This window comes from Diaphorina citri, unplaced genomic scaffold (assembly GCF_000475195.1).
Source record: "Diaphorina citri unplaced genomic scaffold, Diaci psyllid genome assembly version 1.1 scaffold789, whole genome shotgun sequence".
NCBI classification, from domain to species: domain Eukaryota; kingdom Metazoa; phylum Arthropoda; class Insecta; order Hemiptera; family Psyllidae; genus Diaphorina; species Diaphorina citri.
The window spans coordinates 19,279-44,571 of record NW_007378222.1 but is presented as its reverse complement, the minus strand read 5'-3'; the positions used below and the strand labels follow the sequence as shown (position 1 = coordinate 44,571).

Genomic DNA, 25,293 nt, shown 5'->3' with positions numbered 1-25,293 from the left:
ACCATGCTTGCTGCAACATACACAATGTCAACAATATCTAAACAATATATTGTATTGCGTCCTGATACTACTAGACCATGTTTGCTGCAACATACACAATGTCAACAATATCTGAACAATATATTGTATTGCGTCCTGATACTACTAGACCATGTTTGCTGCAACATACACAATGTCAACAATATCTGAACAATATATTGTATTGCGTCCTGATACTACTAGACCATGTTTGCTGCAACATACACAATGTCAACAATATCTGAACAATATATTGTATTGCGTCCTGATACTACTAGACCATGTTTGCTGCAACATACACAATGTCAACAATATCTGAACAATATATTGTATTGCGTCCTGATACTACTAGACCATGTTTGCTGCAACATACACAATGTCAACAATATCTGAACAATATATTGTATTGCGTCCTGATACTACTAGACCATGTTTGCTGCAACATACACAATGTCAACAATATCTGAACAATATATTGTATTGCGTCCTGATACTACTAGACCATGTTTGCTGCAACATACACAATGTCAACAATATCTGAACAATATATTGTATTGCGTCCTGATACTACTAGACCATGTTTGCTGCAACATACACAATGTCAACAATATCTGAACAATATATTGTATTGCGTCCTGATACTACTAGACCATGTTTGCTGCAACATACACAATGTCAACAATATCTGAACAATATATTGTATTGCGTCCTGATACTACTAGACCATGTTTGCTGCAACATACACAATGTCAACAATATCTGAACAATATATTGTATTGCGTCCTGATACTACTAGACCATGTTTGCTGCAACATACACAATGTCAACAATATCTGAACAATATATTGTATTGCGTCCTGATACTACTAGACCATGTTTGCTGCAACATACACAATGTCAACAATATCTGAACAATATATTGTATTGCGTCCTGATACTACTAGACCATGTTTGCTGCAACATACACAATGTCAACAATATCTAAACAATATATTGTATTGCGTCCTGATACTACTAGACCATGTTTGCTGCAACATACACAATGTCAACAATATCTGAACAATATATTGTATTGCGTCCTGATACTACTAGACCATGTTTGCTGCAACATACACAATGTCAACAATATCTAAACAATGTATTGTATTGCGTCCTGATACTACTAGACCATGTTTGGTAAAAATACCCGGGTATTTACCCACCCTGGGGGTGGATAAATACCCGGGTAAATACCCAATTTTTATTTACCCACCCAGTGGGTATTTACCCACGACCCATCACTAATTGTATTGCGTCCTGATACTACTAGACCATGTTTACTGCAACATACACAATGTCAACAATATCTGAACAATGCAAGCGAACCCGGGAAATCCGGCGTACAAGCTTAGTACGATACCCACTCGGCCAGGGAGGTTGCTGAATAGCTAATAAATATATCTCAGCTACCTATTACGTTTTACCAACAAGGATACTTACCTTATAGCAAAGGGTAAGCAAGACAGTGTCTTCCATACTTTGGTTTTAACACAAAATCCTTCCACAGATCTTAGGACGACTTTGTCATCTTCTCCTCCTACAGCAATTATCACCTGCAATAAAAATATTTTACAATTTCATAGCCTAGTCATCAGAGCCGTATACGGTATCCAGGATTTTGTCGAGAGGGGGTGAGGGCCTGAGGGTCCAAACAGTGATGTTAACAGTCGAACCCAAATTTTCGGAGTCTGACATACAATAAAGGAGAAAAATGAAGCTCGAGGGGGGGGCTCTCTTAAACCCTCTAGTCATGACTTGTACCTATATACTTGTCTATACGTCATCTTATCACCTACCTAACTTTCACATTGTTAGAGACTGTCATTTGATTGATTCCAGCCCAAGCATTCCATGCTTATGGAATCAATCTAAACTTTGAACGAATTAAAAACAAGGCCAGTACTTTTCCTTGGTTTGGTTCTAGGAATTACACTAGACCAGGGAACTTACATTAATAGAGCCAGCACTTTTCCTTGGTTTGGTTCTTGGAGTTATGTGTGCACTGCGTCTATCTGGTAGCAAATGAAACAACTTTGCTTCCTCTACTAGCTGAGCACACTGGGGATTATTCTTAATAATAGCACACTGCTCAACACAATCATGTAAGAAATACGGACTCAACTGAGGCAGGCGAATAGTTTCCAATACCTGACAACAAAGAATATTATGATAATATGTATTGATAAACTAGTAGTTTGTGTAATAAATTTATTCAAATTCGAAGAAACTCTATGCGAGAACCTCATTAATTCAAAGTTTTACGACAGTAATTTTAGGTGTTGAATGAAGTGGTAACTTTAGTTTTCGTTAACGTTCACTTTTCGGGTCTGGGGACCAGGAAATTGTAAATTTTGATAGATACAATACCTTTCACCTTGGAAAATTCAAAATATGTGTTTAACGGTTTTATCGTCACCTGCGTTAAGCTACGCCGAGAAAGGCCAATAAATGGATGGGTGACTTATATTGGGAATAAAGGGAGAACGGGCTCTAGTCTTGATTTTAAATCATTACATGAAAGTAAAATCAAAAAAAGAATGATAATAAACTGAATATTAAACAAATTAGGTAGGTACATAGGTACTGATTTCTCTAATCACTACGGGCTAAAAAATTCCCGGAGGGACGGGCCCTGCTTGTTTACATTTCAAAATTTTCAGCCAATCAGATCACTTTGTGGCCCCGGCCTAAGTAATTTTATTATACGTATTCCTCTAATTTAATTCAACATGATGAGATCATTTCTCGGCCTTTTGGCTAAGATCAAAGTGTATTCCTCAAATTGAATTTAACTTACTAATGGGAAATCCACACTCCTAGCAAGAACATCATACTGTAGCCATCGCTGAACTGCTTGAAACAACATTTCTTCTTTGTCAATTTCTAAATTGTCACTGCTAGTAAGTTCAATAAGTTTGGACGCTGGTAAGCTGAGGAATTCTTCATTTTGACAGACAGCCGAGAAATTTCTGAAAATTAAAATCAGAGAATGTCTTGCTTCAATATAACAAATCATAGGTAACACTAGTGTTGTAGGTACTTGTTTATACATAGGTAAAGGGTTCCTTGCAAGTCGCGAGATCATTGCAACGAACCAAGTGAAATTACGAGCTTGAGGTGTCTACTCTGTATAAACGAGAATGTGTAATTAACGCTCCACCCCGCCAAGTCAAGAAAGTTTGACCGCGCTAGTAAAGATATTATACGCGACAGGGAAAGTAACCGTTTTCAGGTAGTTGTAGAGGGACAATTGCAAATGACGGAAGAAAACGGATTGCGTGTGTGTGTTGGGGCACGAAAGGACCAGGTTGAAAAAAAAATTCATGCAAATCGGTTAAGACAAGCCGGAGATAATTGACTTTGAAAAACGTCAATTTTTTACACATTTTCTGTTGCTTCTTTGACGTTGACCGCTCTACAGCCTAAACTACTGGACCGATTTTGTTGGTTGATGGCTCATTCTTTTTCTCGTGAGTGGCAGATGTGCCTTTTCATAATTTCAAGGCCTTAAAAGGGCCCCTTTGGCCTTGAATTTGATAAAAGACAGATTTTCTTCTTATCATGTCGGTTTTTAACTGATTTAGTGATAGTTTTAAAAGTTGGTTAGGCCTTAGGACCAGTGCTACGTGTGTAGGGATTGCAATCCCGCAGGCTTTTTAATCCTGCGGGATCTCACACTGATTTAGTGATAGTTTTAAAAGTTGGTTAGGCCTTAGGACCAGTGCTACGTGTGTAGGGATTGCAATCCCGCAGGCTTTTGAATCCTGCGGGATCTCACGCGGGATTTGACCAATTCCGCGTGGGATTTTGCGGGATTTGTTAGTATTACCCGCGGAATACCGCAGTTCAAACACTGAAAGTAAACATAGGTACTCCATAATGGGTAGAACACCCTACTCAACCCATAATATTACCGGTTTATCAAACGGTATACCAGGAAATAAAATATATCTACATTATCAACTCTTTCAAGCCTGGGAAATTTCAAATTTATGTATTACAATGACGAAACATTCAAAATGAACAGACATCATTTCTGATTTCAATAGACAATAATTGAGGACAGTGACAAAGGGCGTATTTGGCCTTTGCTGTTTTTAGCCCGTCCTTCCTTTATTATTACGATAGTAATAAAAAAAGGTATAGTGGACGGGCTATTGTATTCGTTTCGGTGTCGTCTGTCAGTCTGTCCCCACAGAAGGACTTATCCAAACCTGGTCGACCTATATGTATATCAAATTAAAGGTCTTTTTACCAGGAACACGAAAATGGTGGTGCAAATTTTGTCCAGAGAACCATAAAGCCAAAAAACCGTCATGCTGTGATACCCACAAAAGTTGTGGAGAAGCTCTCTGCTTTACCACAAAGAATGGAACAGTTGCGCTTACTTGGGTGATGTTTCAAAGTCATAGAGCAGGAAAAATGAGGACCAACGGAATTTTTCTTTTTCTTCTACGACTTCTAGATACCGAGATAAATCGATTTAAAAAATACCGGTAAATCGTGAAGTTTGACGTCACGGCATACGCTCCCGTAGGCGATGACGTCATAATTCATGACTCCCGCTTCGTTTGTTTGTGCGCAAGCGTTGCTGCGCATTTTGACGTGAAATCTGACGTCACAACTCTTTGAACTCTTTCATTAGAACGGAAAATAAAATTTGAATTTTCGACCTTTTACAGTTATTTTTTCGGAGTTTTGACCTCAGATTTGGATTAGGATTTGGATTTTTCACAACTTTTTACGTACCTAGGAATCGACAGGTTATTTATAATATTTCATTCAAAGCGAGAAAGTTTTAGATAACACTTCAGTTGATAATTTAAGACCGGTTTTAGCGTCACCTGTGTTAAGCTACGCCGAGCAAGACCAATAAATGGATGGGTGACAAAAAGTTAATTAAGTAATTGAGGGATTTTTTTTTTTTAAATTTTCTCACACAAAAATTCAAAATTTTTTAGTCCGTCCTTCCTTTATTATTACAATAGTAATAAAAAGGTATAAGGGACGGACTATTGTATTCGCTTCGGTGTCGTCTGTCGGTCGGTCTGTCTGTCGGTCTGTCTGTCTGTCTGTCTGTCCCCATAGAAGGACTTATCCAAACCTGGTCGACCTATATATCAAATTAAAGGTCTTTTTACCAGGAACACGAAAATGGTGGTGCAAATGTTGTCCAGAGAACCATAAAGCCAAAAAACCATGGTTTTTGGGGGATTTTTTTTTTTCACATTTTCTCACACAAATGAGCTCTAATCTTGAAATTTGTCGCGACAACCTATGAACTCAAAGCGAGAAAGTTTTAGATAACACTTCAGTCGTTATTTTAAGACCGGTTTTAGCGTCACCTATATTAAGCTACGCTGAGCAAGGCCAATAAATGAATGGTTGACTTAAACCTTATGTTGGGAATAAAGGGAGAACGGGCTCTAGTCTTGATGTTACATGAAAGTAAAATCGAAAAATCAAATCAAGAATAATAATAAACTGAATATTAAACAAATTAGGTAGGTACATAGGTACTGATTTTCTTTAATTACAATCGAATAAACTACGGGCTAAAAAATTCCCAGAGGGACGGGCCCAGCTTGTTCTTCTTAAATGCCGGGTTTTACCTGATGGGGTGATACATAATATCCGAAGTTGGTTAGGACCAGCTACATGAAAGTTAACCAGTCGTTATTTTAAGACCGGTTTTAGCGTCACCTATATTAAGCTACGCTGAGCAAGGCCAATAAATGAATGGTTGACTTAAACCTTATGTTGGGAATAAAGGGAGAACGGGCTCTAGTCTTGATGTTACATTAAAGTAAAATGAAAAATCAAATCAAGAATAATAATAAACTGAATATTAAACAAATTAGGTAGGTACATAGGTACTGATTTTCTTTAATTACAATCGAATAAACTACGGGCTAAAAAATTCCCAGAGGGACGGGCCCAGCTTGTTCTTCTGAAACGCCGGGTTTTACCTGATGGGGTGATACATAATATCCGAAGTTGGTTAGGACCAGCTACATGAAAGTTAACGAATTATGTTACCTACTATGTATTTCACTCGGAAATGATTAGAAATCACCAAAACTTACCCAATGATGTTACTATTTAATTTTTCACTCGGAAATGATCGGAACTTACCAAACCTTACCAAATGATGTTACTATGCCTATTGCCTTTGTACTTTGTTGCGCTAAGCTCATACGTTATTACTGCAAAAAGTTATGAGATCCCCCAAAAAATACCACTTCGTGGCATAAAAAAAGACCCCGCCAAGTCGATCCTCCCAAAATAAATCAAGTGCCCAAAAAAATAAACAAATCTCCATCCCACCCCAAAAAAGATTAGAAATCAATTTTGTACCCCGCCTTTAATTCTATTCACTTCATAATTTGTGTGCTCCTCCTTCACGTAGTACCTACCTTTCTTTCCCCTCATTGCACTCCTCTCTCCTCTAATCTCACTTCTGCTCCACTGCATTGGCGGCGTGCAATGCTTTAAAAACAAGTCGATATTATCTATCAAAGTACTACTTAAAGCTCGGAAATGATCGGAACTTACCAAACCTTACCAAATGATGTTACTATGCCTATTGCCTTTGTACTTTGTTGCGCTACGCTCATACGTTATACTGCAAAAAGTTATGAGATCCCCCCAAAAAATACCACTTCGTGGCATAAAAAAAGACCCCGCCAAGTCGATCCTCCCAAAATAAATCAAGTGCCCAAAAAAATAAACAAATCTCCATCCCACCCCAAAAAAGATTAGAAATCAATTGTGTACCCCGCCTTTAATTTTATTCACTTCATAATTTGTGTGCTCCTCCTTCACATAGTACCTACCTTTCTTTCCCCTCATTGCACTCCTCTCTCCTCTAATCTCACTTCTGCTTCACTGCATTGGCGGCGTGCAATGCTTTAAAAACAAGTCGATATTATCTATCAAAGTACTAAATTATCCTAATATAACAATCCAGACAGTCAAGAGATGAAAATTATCTAAAATACAAGTACGGAGTAATGCTTACGCAAGTACAAAGTCTTTGGCTTCATTTTGAAGCTCAGTACACGCATGCTGCTCTGCAAAGCAATGTATACCCAAGCAATTAGAAGCATCCATGTGTTGTTGGAGAAATGTACAGGCGGCTGCTTTGACAGGTAGAATTTGAAGGAGATTGGCTGCTGATAGGAGAGCTTGACAATTGTTGCGTGTGATTGTAATGCGGCTAGAGTAGCAATATTCCAACAGAAGAGTCATCATCTCCACGTCAATGCCTTTCATTTGAATGTTGTTCTGCTTTGCTTCCAAACATCGACTATGAAACATGGTCTTGAATAAAATGCAATTTGTAAAGTTTATAACAATAGCTGTATTCTGCTACTTTTCGTTATTTATTAACATGTAGAGCTGTGTCCACACATAGTCAACGGACGTTAATGTATGACCCACTCAAATTGCTCCAAATCTGATGAAACAACCCATATAGGTATCTTTATCTTTGCAAAGATTATTTTGGCAAATATAAAATTTCGCAAACAAGTTCGCAAAAACAGCGAACTTGGTATCAACTTTGGAATTTCTAATGACAACCCCCATTTTTTATTGCATATTATTATTCTACGTAAAATTTCATGTATAATCGACTATTCATTCCTTATTGTCAAGGTCAAATTTCAAATTCAGTTTGACAGTGATAAGATCAAATGGTAGAATGCTCACAGATGTTATGATAAGAGAAGCTTTCCTTAGATTGGTTTCAGCTTTTTATGGATATTGTCAAGGTCAAATTTCAAATTCAGTTTGACAGTGATAAGATCAAATGGTAGAATGCTCACAGATGTTATGATAAGAGAAGCTTTTAGATTGGTTTCAGCTTTTTATGGAAATAAGTGTATTTCACTTTAATAATGAATAAATATTTAGCACATAGAAGCTTAATTTCAGGATAACCTACAATTGATGAGACACATGTGATAATGGATAAACCCAAAGAGATTGATAACTGATAAGAAAAGATAGCAGATTAGCAGATAGAAAAATAAAAAGATCTCAAATCAAACATCATAAACCCAAAGAGATTGATAACTGATAAGAAAAGATAGCAGATTAGCAGATAGAAAAATAAAAAGATCTCAAATCAAACATCACGTGAACGTGTTTGGAAATTTTTGTAAATTTATTTAGATGTGTGAACATAGCCAAATGTTCCCATTTAAATATTTGAAAATGGATGATAAGTGGTTCTTAAAATGGTGTACTTTTTTTACTGCCAAAATTGAGAAACTGGGAATAGTGGGAAATGGGAAATCAGTTTTTTTTTTTTTTAATTTTCATTGATGTTCAGCAACGATTAGCCTAGTTGATAATTGGATTGATGATATTCGATGTTCAGTAGGCCAAACAATGTAAATATCTAAATATGAAAATAACTTTACTCTTCACTGGTTGAAGAGAGTAACCAGTGAAGAGTAAAGTTATTTTCATATTTAGACTAGCTGAATTCCGTCGCTTCGCTCCGGAATCTGGCTAGTTCATCCCGAGGCATGGCCAAACTTGTAGAAAAGGCATGGCCGAACTTGTAGAAAATAATAAAAAATACGGTCGCGCTGCGCGCTCCCTATTTATTAGCTGCAATCGCGAAATCCGCGAACATAATCGCCAAATCCGCGAACAAAATCGCGAAATCCGCGAATATAATCGGCAAATCCGCGAACATAATCGCGAAATCCGCGAACATAATCGCCAAATCCGCGAACATAATCGCGAAATCGGTGATAGGTAACATACCTATTATTAAAAACAGATAATCACTAAAAACATAAACGAAACTCAAAATGTTGGTCGAGAGCGGAACATTTCTCTCCCGCAGTCTCTGCACTCTGTGTATTTCTTATAGTGGAGATTTTAGCGATCGAAAATTGATCATACCTACCTATCTCAGGATCGGTTTAGATTCTTGCAAAATCCTTTCTTAGTGCACACCTACCTAGACCATAAAAGGAATATTCCTACTAAATTTCAGTATGCAAACAATGTAAATTTGTTAGCCGGACAACTGTAGCTTGTAAACGCGGCGTTTCCTGTTGAAAAAATCAAAGTAGGGGAAATATGCTCGCTTCTCCCTTACAAAACTACAAACGAAAAACGAAAGGGTTCGTATCGTAGTTTTCTGTTTGGACTTTCGTAGTTTTTTGACTTTTTTGTTTTTTATTTTTTTTTTTATGTGGTTGTGAGTGGAATTTGTTTCTTTTTTGTTTTTTAAACGCTTTAAAATTGGTTATTTATTCATCCGTTAATTCCGATCTGTGATTGTGTAATCATCTTAATCCGAAGATGTTTTTATTCGCTAGCATACAGTGTTAACACAAAGTGTTGGAAATCCCAGTGATAAGTTGTGCATAGCCTTTCAATCAATACTCTCTTCACAAGGATGAAGACCAAAGTGCAATGACCAAAAATGTAAGTTACCTGTCTAATATTGTCACCTCATTGAATAGGAAAAAATTCGGCTCATATAAACCATTCATTGATTTATCTGAGGTATGTCTATGAGAATACAAACTGAAGTACCTACAGGAAGTTTCTATTTTTCATTTCAGAAATTCAGAATCTTCTCGTTTTTATTCGCTAGCATACAGTGTTAACACAAAGTGTTGGAAATCCCAGTGATAAGTTGTGCATAGCCTTTCAATCAATACTCTCTTGACAAGGATGAAGACCAAAGTGCAATGACCAAAAATGTAAGTTACCTGTCTAATATTGTCACCTCATTGAATAGATGAAAATTCGGCTCATATAAACCATTCATTGATTTATCTGAGGTATGTCTATGAGAATACAAACTGAAGTACAGGAAGTTTCTATTTTTCATTTCAGAATCTTCTCGGGAGACTAGCTCTCTTTTTCTTTGTTTATTTAGGATCCTTGGAATGTAAAACTCTACCATACTCTTGTTCCATTGGCCTAGGATTTTGAAGAGACTCTTTTTCTTTGTTTATTTAGGATCCTTGGAATGTAAAACTCTACCATACTCTTGTTCCATTGGCCTAGGATTTTGAAGAGAAAGTAAGTAGCTAGGAATCTGTATTCATTAACCTTACCAAGATTACCTATGCAATCATTTGCAAACATTTACTTACCTTTTTCTTTTGATGACTGTGATCAAGAAATAAACTGATAATGAAAACATATTATGAGAAACTACCTACTTGGTAAGTGACAAAAGTTTGACATGAAAATATCTGATAGGTATTTGCAAACTGCAATAAGTATATCCTTTTGGGAACAGGAGGTACATAGGTCTTAATCATATTATGTACAGCATTTATGTGCTTTTCTGAGTAGGTAGGTAGGTAGGAAGGTACCTACCTGTATGAAACCAACGTTCACTGTTTGCAGTCAAATGGAATCTACAAGCAAGATTACCTATGCAATCATTTGCAAACATTTACTTACCTTTTTCTTTTGATGACTGTGATCAAGAAATAAACTGATAATGAAAACATTTTATGAGAAACTACCTAAGTACTTGGTAAGTGACAAAAGTTTGACATGAAAATATCTGATAGGTATTTGCAAACTGCAATATATCCTTTTGGGAACAGGAGGTACATAGGTCTTGATCATATTATGTACAGCATTTATGTGCTTTTCTGAGTAGGTATGAAACCAACGTTCACTGTGTGCAGTAAAATGGAATCTACAAGTCTTGAATTGCTCTTTGGAGTGTTTATCTCTGCTTCTATCTACACCAAGTTTTTTAGGCCTTTTTCTTGGCTTGCGATTGGCACTAGATTGTTTGCTTGTATGTTGCTCCTGCTGGGGTGCACATAGTCTGTTACCAACATCAGGTATACTATGCATGTCAACACCACCACTTGAATTGCTCTTTGGAGTGTTTATCTCTGCTTCTATCTACACCAAGTTTTTTAGGCCTTTTTCTTGGCTTGCGATTGGCACTAGATCGTTTGCTTGTATGTTGCTCCTGCTGGGGTGCACATAGTCTATTACTAACATCAGGTATACTATGCATGTCAACACCACCGACATCCACTTCAATCTCTCCACTGTTTTCATCATCAGGGGCATCACTGGGTTTCTTTCTTGTCTCCACTGGTTTAGACTCTACAACACCTTTGATTTTCATACCACAGTTTGGATGAAAGGAGTTGACATCTACATTGGTATGAGTGGTAAGTATGGGAGAGTCTTCATGCTCATCAGATTCCAATAAATTTTACGTGTCAAATTCAATCAGTCAAAACTCACTCTCAATTTTTTCGAAAATTCAAATGCTTCAAAATTATTAAATATTAATTATAAACTGTTAATTGATATCATTTACCAGTGGTCACTGGTCGTGGTCGGTCACTGGTGACTGGTCGACTGGTCCTGGTCAGTGGAATCAAGTGGAATGTGGAAGTGTAAGTGAAGTGAAAAGTTCCAAAACTTTGAAACTTTCCAATCAACTAATCTAGGCCCGGCCTGAGTATACAGCAGTGTTGTCAGATGTACGTTTTCGACTGGTCCTGGTCAGTGGAATCAAGTGGAATGTGGAAGTGTAAGTGAAGTGAAAAGTTCCAAAACTTTGAAACTTTCCAATCAACAATTAATCTAGGCCCGGCCTGAGTATACAGCAGTGTTGTCAGATGTACGGTTTTTTTTTTATCGTATGGACGTTTTATTAGAGAGATTTCGCATCGCTTCTTGATCCCGATAACGCAACCCATGTTGGCGCCATCTTGTTTACATCATGTTTTTAGATTTAGCAAAGCGTGCGAAAACCAAAATACGATAACCCAAGCGAACCTAGCGGACGCTCAAGTAATCATACCTTTTATTTGTTCAATGTTTTGTCTTTTCCTAACGAATGAAATTAATAAAACAAATTATTCAAATCAGTTTTTGCATTAATTAATTAAAAACAGGAAACAATGATTTTTTTTTAAAATTATTTATTTGTTTTCTCCATTATATTGGGAATAAAGGGAGAACGGGCTCTAGTCTTGATTTTAAATCATTACATGAAAGTAAAATCAAAAAATCAAATCAAGAATAATAATAATAAACTGAATATTAAACAAATTAGGTAGGTACATAGGCACTGATTTTCTCTAATCACTACGGGCTAAAAAATTCCCGGAGGGACGGGCCCTGCTTGTTTACATTTCAAAATTTTCAGCCAATCAGATCACTTTGTGGCCCCGGCCTAAGTAATTTTAATATACGTATTCCTCTAATTTAATTCAACATGATGAGATCATTTCTCGGCCTTTTGGCTAAGATCAAAGTGTATTCCTCAAATTATTTATGTATTTCTAATGACCGCCCCCATTTTTTATTGCATATTATTATTCTACGTAAAATTTCATGTATAATCGACTATTCATTCCTTTTTTTTTTTGCGATTTGCGACTTCGTGAATTCCGCGAAATATCGCGAACATCTCAACTACCTGAAATGTACCTGTGTGACATCATTTCCCAATGTTTTTCCTTCATAAATCATGTGGAAAATCAGATTTTGGATTCAATTATTTTTCGCAAATTTGCAAAGTTCGCGAATCGACATAATCAATCATAATCGACATAATTTCGCAAAAAATGGTTTCAATCCATAATCTGATATTACCACATGATTTATGGGGGAAACATTGTGAAATGATTTGTCACATGGTACATTTCAATCATTTTGTCAGTTTGCAAACATTGCAAAATTTCGTGAATTCGCGGAAAGTGGTTAAATTTAAAATCTGATGTTACCACATGACTGACAAGAAAAACATTGTGAAATGATATTATGTCACACAGGTTACACAGAATACACAGGTACATTTCACTCATTTCAGTTAGTTGAGATGAAGTCGCGAATCGCAAACAATAAATGAATGGTCGACTGTACATTAAATTTTACTTGGAATAATCATATACAATAAAAAAATGGGGGTTCTCATTTAAAATTCCAAAGTTTGTAACAAGTTCGTGGTTTTTGCGAATTTATTCGCGAATTTCAATATTGCCAAAAAATTCTTTGCAAAAATCAAAGAAATATGGGTTTTTATATTTTTCGAAAATTCGCGAAAAATGGTCTCCATCCAAAATCTGATGTCACCACATGATTTATAAAGGAAAAACTTTGTGCAATGATGACATGTGAAATGATGACATAACTCCGGCCTGGTTGTCGAATCGATCTCAAACTTGTACCAAAGTGCTACGTTATTTAAGACCTTTGAAATGATGTATCACAAACAGGGGGTTCTCATTTAAGATTTTAAAGTTGGCCCCCCTGGGGACGGCCCTGAAAAAGTCCCTGAATTTTTACATAGCCTATAAGAAACTAGAAGTAAATATAGGCTCATAATTATACAAAATTAAAAATTAGGGTGGGGGGACTTTATGAATGCACAGTATAGTAGATACTGGTGTAATGCTGAGGTTGTGGTTATGTAGGTACCAGGTTGAGATAGGCAAGGTTGGTAAACTAACCTTGTTTTTAAGTTACCACTTCCATGCCAAACTGTAGAAACAATATCCTGTCTCAATCCTACCCAGTATATAACTAGGTACAACCTGAAGGAAAGGGACTTTACATTTCTGTTTAAGGAGCATAGATAAGCACTATTGATATCATTACACCAGATTTTAGTGCCAAAACACGTTTTGAGGTCCCTAGAGCCTAAATCCAAAGTTTCAGCCAATGGTCCGTGTGTGTGTGTGTGTGTGTGTGTGTGTGTCTGTCTGTAAACAAAATATCTCGAGAACGGTAAGAGCTAGAGACTTGAAATTTGGTATGTATCTTTCAAATATGACAAGGATGCGACACGAAACTTTTGGTTTAGACCGGTGGAACGCTTGGCGGCATTTTACCGCTTTTTGGCGGTTTTTGGTGTAATTTAACAATATCTCGGGAACGGTACAAGCTAAAGACTTGAAATTCGGTATGTAGTTCAAAAATGTGACAAGGATGCAACACGTTTGGTTAAAATAGGTGCTTCGGTTAACGGTATTTTGACCGCTTTTTGGCAGGTTTCGACCGCTTTTTGGCGGTTTTCAGCTATACTGACTATGACTATACAGTTAGAAATATTGTAAATGTTACAACAGAACACCCAAATAAGCACCATTCAATAGGATGAGGAAAGTCGTGTGATGTTCACACCAGATTATTATTTTTTTTTTTATTACCATCATAATAATAAAGGAAGGACGGGCTAAAAAGGTGAAAAAAAAAATCGGTAACAGAACACCCAAATAAGCACCATTCAATAGGATGAGGAAAGTCGTGTGATGTTCACACCAGATTATTATTTTTTTTATTACCATCATAATAATAAAGGAAGGACGGACTAAAAAGGTGAAAAAAAATCTGGTGTGAACATCATGTATATAACTAGGTACAACCTGAAGGAAAGGGACTTTACATTTCTGTTTAAGGAGCATAGATAAGCACTATTGATATCATTACACATTTGTCTCGCTGGAGGACGTAAAACTGAGACAAAACCAGCCCTGTCAAGCCACAGACAATAACACTGGCTCTTTTGAGGGTACCTGAATGGGACTATGGTCAAGTCCGTCTCAGGAAGTAGGGTACAACGACATAATTATGTACCTGAATATCCCTCATCTGACCCCTACAATTTAGGGGCCCTTAGCTAGCTCTCTGGCCTTGATGACACCTCTTGGTATCCTCTTAATGGGATAGTCTATGGACTCACAGCTTTTCTCTGGAATAAACCTGAGTATGCGGACTCTTTAGAGGTGCTGCAGGTTAATTTTAGAGAAACTGGGGAGGTTGAAATATACCAGTGAGGGTACTTCTAGGTTCCATCAAGGCCAGGGTATAGCAGCTTGGGCAGGGGAAAAAATACTGGTCACAATAGATCTACAGAGGTCGCAGTGTTAATTGCATACTCTCTTGGGAGAGGAGCAACCAGTCCCATAATAAATAAATAAAAAAATCATTACACATTATAAGGATCATACTAATAATAATAGGTACCTTGAAATTTGTGAATGTGTGCTATTAATTATTTTTTTTATTATTAAAACATGGTTCACAGATAACAAGTTGTTCAATTACCTTGAAGTAGGGACTTGATGCTGCCAATACTACTCGGTGTGCAGGGAATTTAGATCCATCAACACAGAGAGTTACATCACAGAATTCATTGTTCTTCCTAGCCTCATTGAATCCAGTCAGAACCTTAAATTGGAAAAAAAAGTTTATATTTGAAATAATAAATTGTTGCCATCAATGTGGGATAACAGATGGCTTGGTAAGCCTCATTCTTGTATAGGTAAGCCTAGTTCAAGACACTTTGATCCTTGAAATTTGGTGTCCCAGGTCCAAATTTTGGTCCAAACTTATGATCAGTTTTGGTCCAAACTTATGATCAAGCCAATAGATAAATTACCGCATTTCTGACCCTTGCATACTTTTGTGTTCTTTATACAAAAATAATTTTGTCAAAAGATCCCAATTCTTAATAAATCTACTGCTTAAAAAGGTCAACCATTCTTTAAATCTTTTGAGGTATTGTAAATAAAACCTATATAGGTATGTCCTCTTTTTATATAAGATGTTCCTATGTATAGGTGGTACCTCCTTTACTATTTCAATACATGTGCATACTTAATTGTATTCATACATACATTTGTCTCAGATTGGCAAAAGAGTTTGAGTGAGGTCTACAGTTCACAGAACTACTAGTAATAATTTACTAAAAGAAATTAATAATAAATGAAATTGTTAAATAAATAGTAGGTACCTACTTAAGTTAAAGCAGGGGTTGGCAACTAAATACCATTTGGGTCCAGATTAATATTGAAAAAAAATTCTGGGTTATTAGTGGTAAAGCCAGCCCTGATCAAATTGAAAACAGTTTTGTTTAAGTACCTATTTAAACTTTGGAAATGGGATACCATGTCAAGTACTAATTAATACTAAAATAAGAAGGAAATAATAATAAAAAAAATAATAAGAATAAAATATCTCTACTTATTAAAATAAGAAGAAAATATTTTAGTAACAGTTTTGAAACATGGCCTTGAATAAAATGCATTTTGTAAAGTTTATAACAATAGCTGTATTCTGCTACTTTTCGTTATTTATTAACATGTAGAACTGTGTCCACACATAGTCAACGGACGTTGATGTATGACCCACTCAAATTGCTCCAAATCTGATGAAACAACCCGTATAGGTATCTTTATCTTTGCAAAGATTATTTTGGCAAATATTAAATTTCCCAAACAAGTTCGCAAAAACAGCGAACTTGGTATCAACTTTGGAATTTCTAATGACCGCCCCCATTTTTTATTGCATATTATTATTCTACGTAAAATTTCATGTATAATCGACTATTCATTCCAGGTGAAAAAAAAAATCGGTTAGACGGGCACTGAGGTTGATGTAGGCCCGGCCATTTCGGCCCAGGCATGCCTCACATAAGCTCCTTTAGTTATCCATCAAGTCTTTACCTCATTGGGAAAAAAATGGTGGGCTACATGTGTGAATACTTCAATCTTCAATCATTGAAGTTGAAGTGAAAAAAAGCAAAACTTGTAATTAGGTACCTCTACCTTTACTTCTTTACTAAAAAGTTTTTCATTTTATTGCATTTCTAATTAAGAAAATGATATCAATTCGTGTGTACCTTAATATTTTCCCTCATAAAATATCATTAAAATGATCACTTTTTGTCTATACTTCATATTTCTCTCAGTTTTTACCAAAAAAGATACCTTTTGTTCGTAGCCTACGCGTTTGTGAAGTAGAAAAAGTTCTACCAGGACTAAGTAAAATTAACCATTTTCATTTTTCTTTAGAAGTGTAGAAGTCAACTCTCCTTTATTTTATACTTACTATTAATCAAATCCAATGGAATGTAAATAATCGTTTAGATTTAGTATTAATGTGTAAAATAAGTTGGGTAGGTACAAACTTAGGTATGTCCTCAATGTTTGAAAGCAGATCATAACATACCTACTTACCTGTCTATTTAATTTCTAATCAAATGAATGAATGTGAACATTTCAATAGTTAAAATCTACTCATGATGGAAAGAAGAACTAGCGTATCTCAGGAAGTGGAGAATTCCTATGACAATCATCAGGTAAGTTTCTGCTTTATCTATGTAATAAGTAACTAGCTGTTGTGCCCGTGCTTCGCCATGGTTTAGAATATTTTAGTAAGAAAAAATTCTCCGTCAGTAGGAAACGGTCGCACTGCGCGCTCCCGGGGCTTTGCAGTTTGTGCATGAGGTCACACTTTGCACTCCCTTGGCTTCGCCCCTGAAAAATAATATCTTCCCTGAGTCTTGTCTCAAAGAAATGATTTTTTTTGGCATGAGGTCACACTTTGCACTCCCTTGGCTTCGCCCCTGAAAAATAATATCTTCCCTGAGTCTTGTCTCAAAGAAATGATTTTTTTTTAAAGAGGTTTGACAGAGGGAACTGTAACTTCTATGGTCTTATCGTCCCAAAATCAAAGAGAGAAAGAAGACAGGAAAGGAGAAAGCCAGCCGTTCCGAGAACGAACATTATCCCAGCAGGATAAAATCTGCCCCGGGCGGGAATCAAACCTGCGGCCTAGCGCTTACAAGGCAGACGCACTACCAACTAAGCTAACTAAGCTGGCTTCAAAGAAATGAAAACTGAAAGTGAGAGAAAATATTAAACAGGAAAAGTTTTGCTGGCCTCAAAGTGTGTTCCCCGGGTATTTCTTATGGGGGGACTAAAAAATGTCATTATCTTGGGAATTGTTGAGAATTTTAAAGGTCTGATAATTTTTGGGGGGAGATACCTACAACAATTTTACTGGGGGTCTTTGTTTACACTTTTTTGATATCTATCATAGTTTTCTCTGAATAATTTGGGCAGACATACATGAATAAAATCAAGTGACAATGTTTTTTGTTTATTTTTCTTTTTTTTTAAATACCCGGGTATTTATCCACCCTGGGGGAGGATAAATACCCGGGTAAATACCCAATTTTTATTTACCCACCCAGTGGGTATTTACCCACTAAATACATGACCCATCCATATTTTTCTTTTTTATATATATAGATATAATCACCTATAAGTCTATGCATTATGATTTCATAGTTACTACCTACCAAGGTACATGTTAAATTTCTTGATTAAGTACCTAGAAGATTACTGCATCACTCCAAAAACTGGATACTCTCCAGATAAAGGCTAACGTGAGTTACCTCAGGGCTATTGCAGAAAGAACTTGATACCTTATACCTAGGTATGTAAGTAAGTATTTTATGCTTTGCAAAATTATGTAATATGGGAATATCACAGATGGAAAAACATGGAAATATATTGCATGATCTTAATAATAGTTACAGTGATGTGATTTTCACTTTTTGAAATACCTACTCACTTATTTGTGAAATGTGAAGTGTAAAGCACCAAGTTGCTTTTAAGCTGCCCACACTCTATTATTAGGTACTACACAAGAAAGTATTGTTAAGAATACCTACTGGGTAATTATTCAGAAGCCACCACAGTGAAAAAGAAAGCTTGGTAAGTAAAGTTCCAGTTTCACTTAAAAACAAACTTTGCTTCAAACAAACAATCTTTGCTTTACCAAAAACTTTTATATAATAATTAAAGATACTTGCTCTAGGAGTGTGCTAAATGTAGTTCAGTGTGCTCGGGCTCGGACATACGGTGTATAGTTCTAGTGAAATCTCCTTTGATAGAGTTCTTAATTCTTATCGTCTGTGTGTGTGTGTGTGTGTGTTTATTTCTTTGTTATTTTAATTATTATTTAAATATGAATCAAATTTCAGTTATGTGTAAATAAGATATAAGGTTTAGGTATAGACAAATAAAAATAATATTTGCATCAAATACCTGAATAACCCATCATAAACTATTTGGTACAAAAATACTATAAGTAATAATAATAATTATCGTTTAATTAACTCAAGTTAGTTTTTCATTGAGTGCTTTTTTTATTAACTCGAGTGTAGGTACAACTTGGTGTGACGTAAGATCTGATAGATACACAGAATATAGATACATATACACAAGTTGTTTTGGCAATTTTATTTAGTAGTAGTACTAAATTAAATGTAGGAAGTGTTGTTTTCATACTTATCCACCTATCCTCGGGCCTTTGTTAGGTCATAATTATGTTTAGGTATAGATAGTATGTAGTATGTAGGTACAGAGATCGCCAATTACTATACATTCCTACTTACCAAAAAAATCACGGTTGAAAGTTTTCCTCAGATTTTCATTTTTGTCGAGAGTGCAGATAGTAGATGTTCATTTATGAATCCGTGAAGTATTTGAATAGGTTGTAACTTGACTCGAGGATTGATTTTTATTTATTTTATCTACGGATTAATATTCTTTCTAATTTACCAGTAAGTACTTGTGCACATGAGAGTTACCCTCTTATTACCTGTCTACACTAAGTTACATTTTCGCAGTTTTTTTGTTGACTGATGCACAGTGTGTATTTTTATGTAAAGAAATGCCAGGTGAAACTCAGACGGCATTCACTGAAATTTAATTAATAATAAAATACTTATATATTGTACATACTTTAATATCAATAAACTACATATTTTGAAAACCTAACGAGAGCGAGAATAACATGGTTGTCAAGTTATCCAACATTTTGAAGCCGTTCAGTAACCGTCTTCAGTTCAAACTAAATAGAAGTGACAACAGTGTATCGTCATCTACTTCTGCTTCAAGTATTGAGCATGGGAAGATAACACTCACCTCTAACTTTTCCACCCCCCCTGCCCACACCTCCGCTCCTCTCCCTCGCTATGAAAGTGTAAGTACAATAATACAAGCACAGTGACAAATTACATTACTTACATAGTGATTGGACACGTTAGAACTTTACATTTAGATGGTTGACGCTCAAGAGTTACTGGGTTTATCAAAGGTTACCTACTAGATTTACCAACCTACTTCCAGAATATGTACCTTCCGTCCTCCACTAGTGGAAGAAATAAAGGCTATTGAACGACTTTTTTGTAAGTTAAGTCATGTTACAATAAAATAAACCTATCAACCAAAACCAGTGAAGAGTAAAAGTTATTTTCATATTTAGACTTTTTATTTACCTTTACCTATGGGTAGGTAATGGGTACTCGTTTAATGTTTAGACTTTAGGTACTTTATACTTGACAATGGAATCTACATACATACCTACTTGTACAGGCGGCATCACCATCCTAGAATACTTACCGAAAACCAAAAGTATTTTTCTTTGGATTTTATATTGGACTAGAGCTAGAGATATTGAATTGTTTTTCTTCTATTGTATTTGTGTCTAGCGCCAAGGAATGTAATGAGGTTTCTTCTATCTACTATCTATTGATCTCTATAATTTTCACATGATGGTCATCGTCCCGTTTGAATATTGGCCACTTCCATTATAAACTATATTAACAATGAGCGAGCTACTGTCGTCATGCCTATTTACTAACCTACCGTAGCAATAGAGGTACCTTTCATTACCTAGGTACTCAATAATGACAACCCATGAAATCACTAGGTAGTCAAGGCATTTTCCATTACCTAACACCCTTCCTTGCCTTGGCAATCTTCACCTACAATCTGATGCCGAAGTCTCGAAGCATGCATGGTGTATGGAGACTGCTGAGAGACTGTAGGTGTTGGTTTAGTTCAGTAGTTAATTTGTAGCTGATGAGAAGAGGCCTTTAATTTCAAAACTATATTTGTAACTAAACAATGTACCTACCCCCTACCTATTCATTGACAGACATTACATTTTCTCTCTGTGTCTCTTTGGCTGGATCCATTGTCAATTTATTCCATTTACACATGACCTCTGTATATTGAAGGGAATAGTTATGCAATACCTAGTCTGTTACTGTTAATATCTGATCGTCACATCAGAATACAATCACAATCACACAATTGCTGAGCTAGATGATTTAGATTTAATGCTCGTTGAGAATCTGAAATCAGTATAAGAAAAAAGAACTTTTATCTAGCTGATTATTTTGTCTCTTCCCAACTAAAACAAGTATAATACACAATGTACCTACCTCCAAGTGACAGAAATACCTACTCAAAAAAAAAAAAGAGGAATGTGGTGTTTTGTGAGGAACAGTGCCAGGAAAATTTATAAAGTCCCGTGAAATTCTACTAACTTATACTTATACCTAATCATTAATTAATTAATAGTTGCCTATGCCTATATCTATCAATCTTGAGGAAATATTCCGAAATATGTATAAGTACAGCGTGTTGATAAAGTTTCAGAGATTCTCAAGCAACAGTTAAAGTGTTGTTATATAATATATATGAAAAGACCTAAAGTATCGTGAAATTCTACTTATACCTAATCATTAATAGTTGCCTATGCCTATATCTATCAATCTTGAGGAAATATGTATAAGTACAACAGCGTGTTGATTAAGTTTCAGAGATTCTCAAGCAACAGTTAAAGTGTTAAACTATCACTTAAACATTATATTGGGAATAAAGGGAGAACGGGCTCTAGTCTTGATTTTAAATCATTACCTACATGAAAGTAAAATCAAAAAATCATATCAAGAATAATAATAATAAACTGAATATTAAATAAAATAGGTCGCTACATAAATACTGATTTTCTTTACCCAAGATCGAAAAATTCCCGGAGGGACGGGCCCCGCTTGTTCTCCTTCACTCAACGTCAAGGTCCGAAAATTTGAGTCTAATAGTTGCCTATGCCTATATCTATCAATCTTGAGGAAATATGTATAAGTACAGCGTGTTGATAAAGTTTCAGAGATTCTCAAGCAAAACAGGTTTCAATGCATACAAGTGCCTCAAATCCTCAATTATTTTTATTCTTAAGAACCACCACATCGATGGATGACAAGGGATTTTATAAAGTATGAGCCTTTTGATCGGCAGGTTTTGTTTGTGTGTTAGCAATCTCGTTTATTTTGAATAAATAAAGTGATTCTCTCTATTTTTGTACAGTTATACTTACAGTTGAAAATAACATACAGGTAGAAAGGTCTTTTGGGACTGGAACCTGTAACCGAATGTGTACTGTGATTCCTAAATAAATTCCTATGCAACAAGCCATGGTTGTTTTCTACGAAACTTATACCTAGCTAGCAGGTTGCTGGCTGGGATCCATAGAAGATTATACTAATCATTTGCCCCGAGGCCCTAGGATGTATAGATAGGTATATGTATGTAGGTACAGTTATGTGTAAATAAGATATAAGGTTTAGGTATAGACAAATAAAAATAATATTTGCATCAAATACCTGAATAACCCATCATAAACTACCTATTTGGTACAAAAATACTATAAGTAATAATAATAATTATCGTTTAATGTTGAAGAATGTGTACTAGGGTGGCCCTTATTTTTCGAAAGTTTGAAATTAAAGACGATCCCCCCCCTAAAGTGGTTCCAATTCTTCCGATCAGAAAATATTAAACGTAGGAAAAGTTTTGCTGTCCTCAAAGTGTGTTCCCCGGGTATTTCTTATGGGGGGACTAAACATCAAGTCTTTACCTCATTGGGAAAAAAATGGTGGGCTACATGTGTGAATACTTCAATCTTCAATCATTGAAGTTGAAGTGAAAAAACGGAGTTTTGACCTCAGATTTGGATTAGGATTTGGATTTTTCACAACTTTTTACGTACCTAGGAATCGACAGGTTATTTATAATATTTTCCCAATTGCAACTCCTCCATTCAAAGCGAGAAAGTTTTAGATAACACTTCAGTTGGTAATTTAAGACCGGTTTTAGCGTCACCTGTGTTAAGCTACGCCGAGCAAGACCAATAAATGGATGGGTGACAAAAAGTTAATTAAGTAATTGAGGGATTTTTTTTTTAAATTTTCTCACACAAATGAGCTCTAATCTTGAAATTTGTCGCGACAACCTATGAACTCAAAGCGAGAAAGTTTTAGATAACACTTCAGTCGTTAATAAAATTTAAGATCGGTTTTAGCGTCACCTATGTTAGGCTACGCCGAGCAAGGCCTATAAATGGATGGGTGACTTAAAGTTAATTGAGTAATTGTGGGATTTTTTTTTCTTTTTTTTACATTTTCTCACACAAAATTGCGCTCTGATCTTGAAATTTGTCGCAACAACCTATGAACTCAAAGCGAGAAAGTTTTAGATAAGACTTCATTTGTTAATTTAAGACCAGTTTTAGCATTACCCATGTTAAGCTACGCCGAGGAAGGCCAATAAATGGATGGGTGACTTAAACATTATATTGGGAATAAAGGGAGAACGGGCTCTAGTCTTGATTTTAAATCATTACATAAAAGCAAAATCAAAAAATCAAATCAAGAATGATAATAAACTGAATATTAAACAAATTAGGTAGGTACATAGGTACTGATCGAATAAACTACAGGCTAAATACATAATTCCTGGAGGGACAAGCCCAGCTCGTTATTTATGACCCTAATATTTAAATAAAAATTGTCGATAAAAAGACCTTTTTTCCAGTCTTTGGTCACTTTTTTCACATTGCTCAACTTAAAACTACATTATTTTAGAACATTCCTAAAGCAAATATCTTCCCTTATACAGGGTGTATTACAAAGCTATGTCAAGCCAAAAATGGCAAATAGTACAAGTCAAGGGCTACAAAAAGTACATGATGCTCTCAGCCTCATAAGGGCAATACATAGCTACTGAAGTAGGCTCTTTAAATTAATATGTAACAACTACTGGTTGACCTGTCCTTTGTACGGGACCACCACACACACATCACCGACACTACACACCCATTGTCTGTCAATGAATAGGTAGGGGGTAAGTACATTGTTTAGTTACAAATATAGTTTTGAAATTAAAGGCCTCTTCTCATCAGCTACAAGTTAACTACTGAACTAAACCAACACCTACAGTCTCTCAGCAGTCTCCATACACCATGCATGTTAAAGGCCTCTTCTCATCAGCTACAAATTAACTACTGAACTAAACCAACACCTACAGTCTCTCAGCAGTCTCCATACACCATGCATGCTTCGAGACTTCGGCATCAGATTGTAGGTGAAGATTGCCAAGGCAAGGAAGGGTGTTAGGTAATGGAAAATGCCTTGACTACCTAGTGATTTCATGGGTTGTCATTATTGAGTACCTAGGTAATGAAAGGTACCTCTATTGCTACGGTAGGTTAGTAAATAGGCATGACGACAGTAGCTCGCTCATTGTTAATATAGTTTATAATGGAAGTGGCCAATATTCAAACGGGACGATGACCATCATGTGAAAATTATAGAGATCAATAGATAGTAGATAGAAGAAACCTCATTACATTCCTTGGCGCTAGACACAAATACAATAGAAGAAAAACAATTCAATATCTCTAGCTCTAGTCCAATATAAAATCCAAAGAAAAATACTTTTGGTTTTCGGTAAGTATTCTAGGATGGTGATGCTGCCTGTACAAGTAGGTATGTATGTAGATTCCATCGTCAAGTATAAAGTACCTAAAGTAAAATTATAGAGATCAATAGATAGTAGATAGAAGAAACCTCATTACATTCCTTGGCGCTAGACACAAATACAATAGAAGAAAAACAATTTTATTCAATATCTCTAGCTCTAGTCCAATATAAAATCCAAAGAAAAATACTTTTGGTTTTCGGTAAGTATTCTAGGATGGTGATGCCGCCTGTACAAGTAGGTAGTAGGTATGTATGTAGATTCCATCGCTCTAGTCCAATATAAAATCCAAAGAAAAATACTTTTGGTTTTCGGTAAGTATTCTAGGATGGTGATGCCGCCTGTACAAGTAGGTATGTATGTAGATTCCATTGTCAAGTATAAAGTACCTAAAGTCTAAACATTAAACGAGTACCCATTACCTACCCATAGGTAAAGGTAAATAAAAAGTCTAAATATGAAAATAACTTTTACTCTTCACTGGTTTTGGTTGATATGTTTATTTTATTGTAACATGACTTAACTTACAAAAAAGTCGTTCAATAGCCTTTATTTCTTCCACTAGTGGAGGACGGAAGGTACATATTCTGGAAGTAGGTTGGTAAATCTAGTAGGTAACCTTTGATAAACCCAGTAACTCTTGAGCGTCAACCATCTAAATGTAAAGTTCTAACGTGTCCAATCACTATGTAAGTAATGTAATTTGTCACTGTCACCCAGTAACTCTTGAGCGTCAACCATCTAAATGTAAAGTTCTAACGTGTCCAATCACTATGTAAGTAATGTAATTTGTCACTGTGCTGTG

General features: G+C 35.8%; 2 protein-coding genes across 2 annotated transcripts in view; one reads left to right on the top strand and one right to left on the bottom strand.

Annotated features, from left to right (window-relative positions):
• The window catches only part of LOC103512091 (kelch-like protein diablo), a gene marked incomplete at its 5' end in the record, with an annotated part of 18,139 nt that extends 2,833 nt beyond the window's left edge, over positions 1 to 15,306 (bottom strand). The window contains 6 exons of the mRNA XM_026825661.1: positions 1,058 to 1,120; positions 1,498 to 1,610; positions 2,008 to 2,205; positions 2,855 to 3,026; positions 7,079 to 7,380; positions 15,136 to 15,306. Coding sequence (XP_026681462.1) covers positions 1,058 to 1,120; positions 1,498 to 1,610; positions 2,008 to 2,205; positions 2,855 to 3,026; positions 7,079 to 7,380; positions 15,136 to 15,306 — 1,019 coding nt within the window. The remainder of the gene's footprint in view (positions 1 to 1,057; positions 1,121 to 1,497; positions 1,611 to 2,007; positions 2,206 to 2,854; positions 3,027 to 7,078; positions 7,381 to 15,135) is intronic.
• Positions 15,307 to 19,528: 4,222 nt separating this feature from the next.
• Positions 19,529 to 25,293, top strand: part of LOC103512089 (patronin-like) — a gene marked incomplete at its 3' end in the record, with an annotated part of 22,733 nt that continues 16,968 nt past the window's right edge. Inside the window, exon 1 of the mRNA XM_026825672.1 lies at positions 19,529 to 19,866. Coding sequence (XP_026681473.1) covers positions 19,678 to 19,866 — 189 coding nt within the window. The remainder of the gene's footprint in view (positions 19,867 to 25,293) is intronic.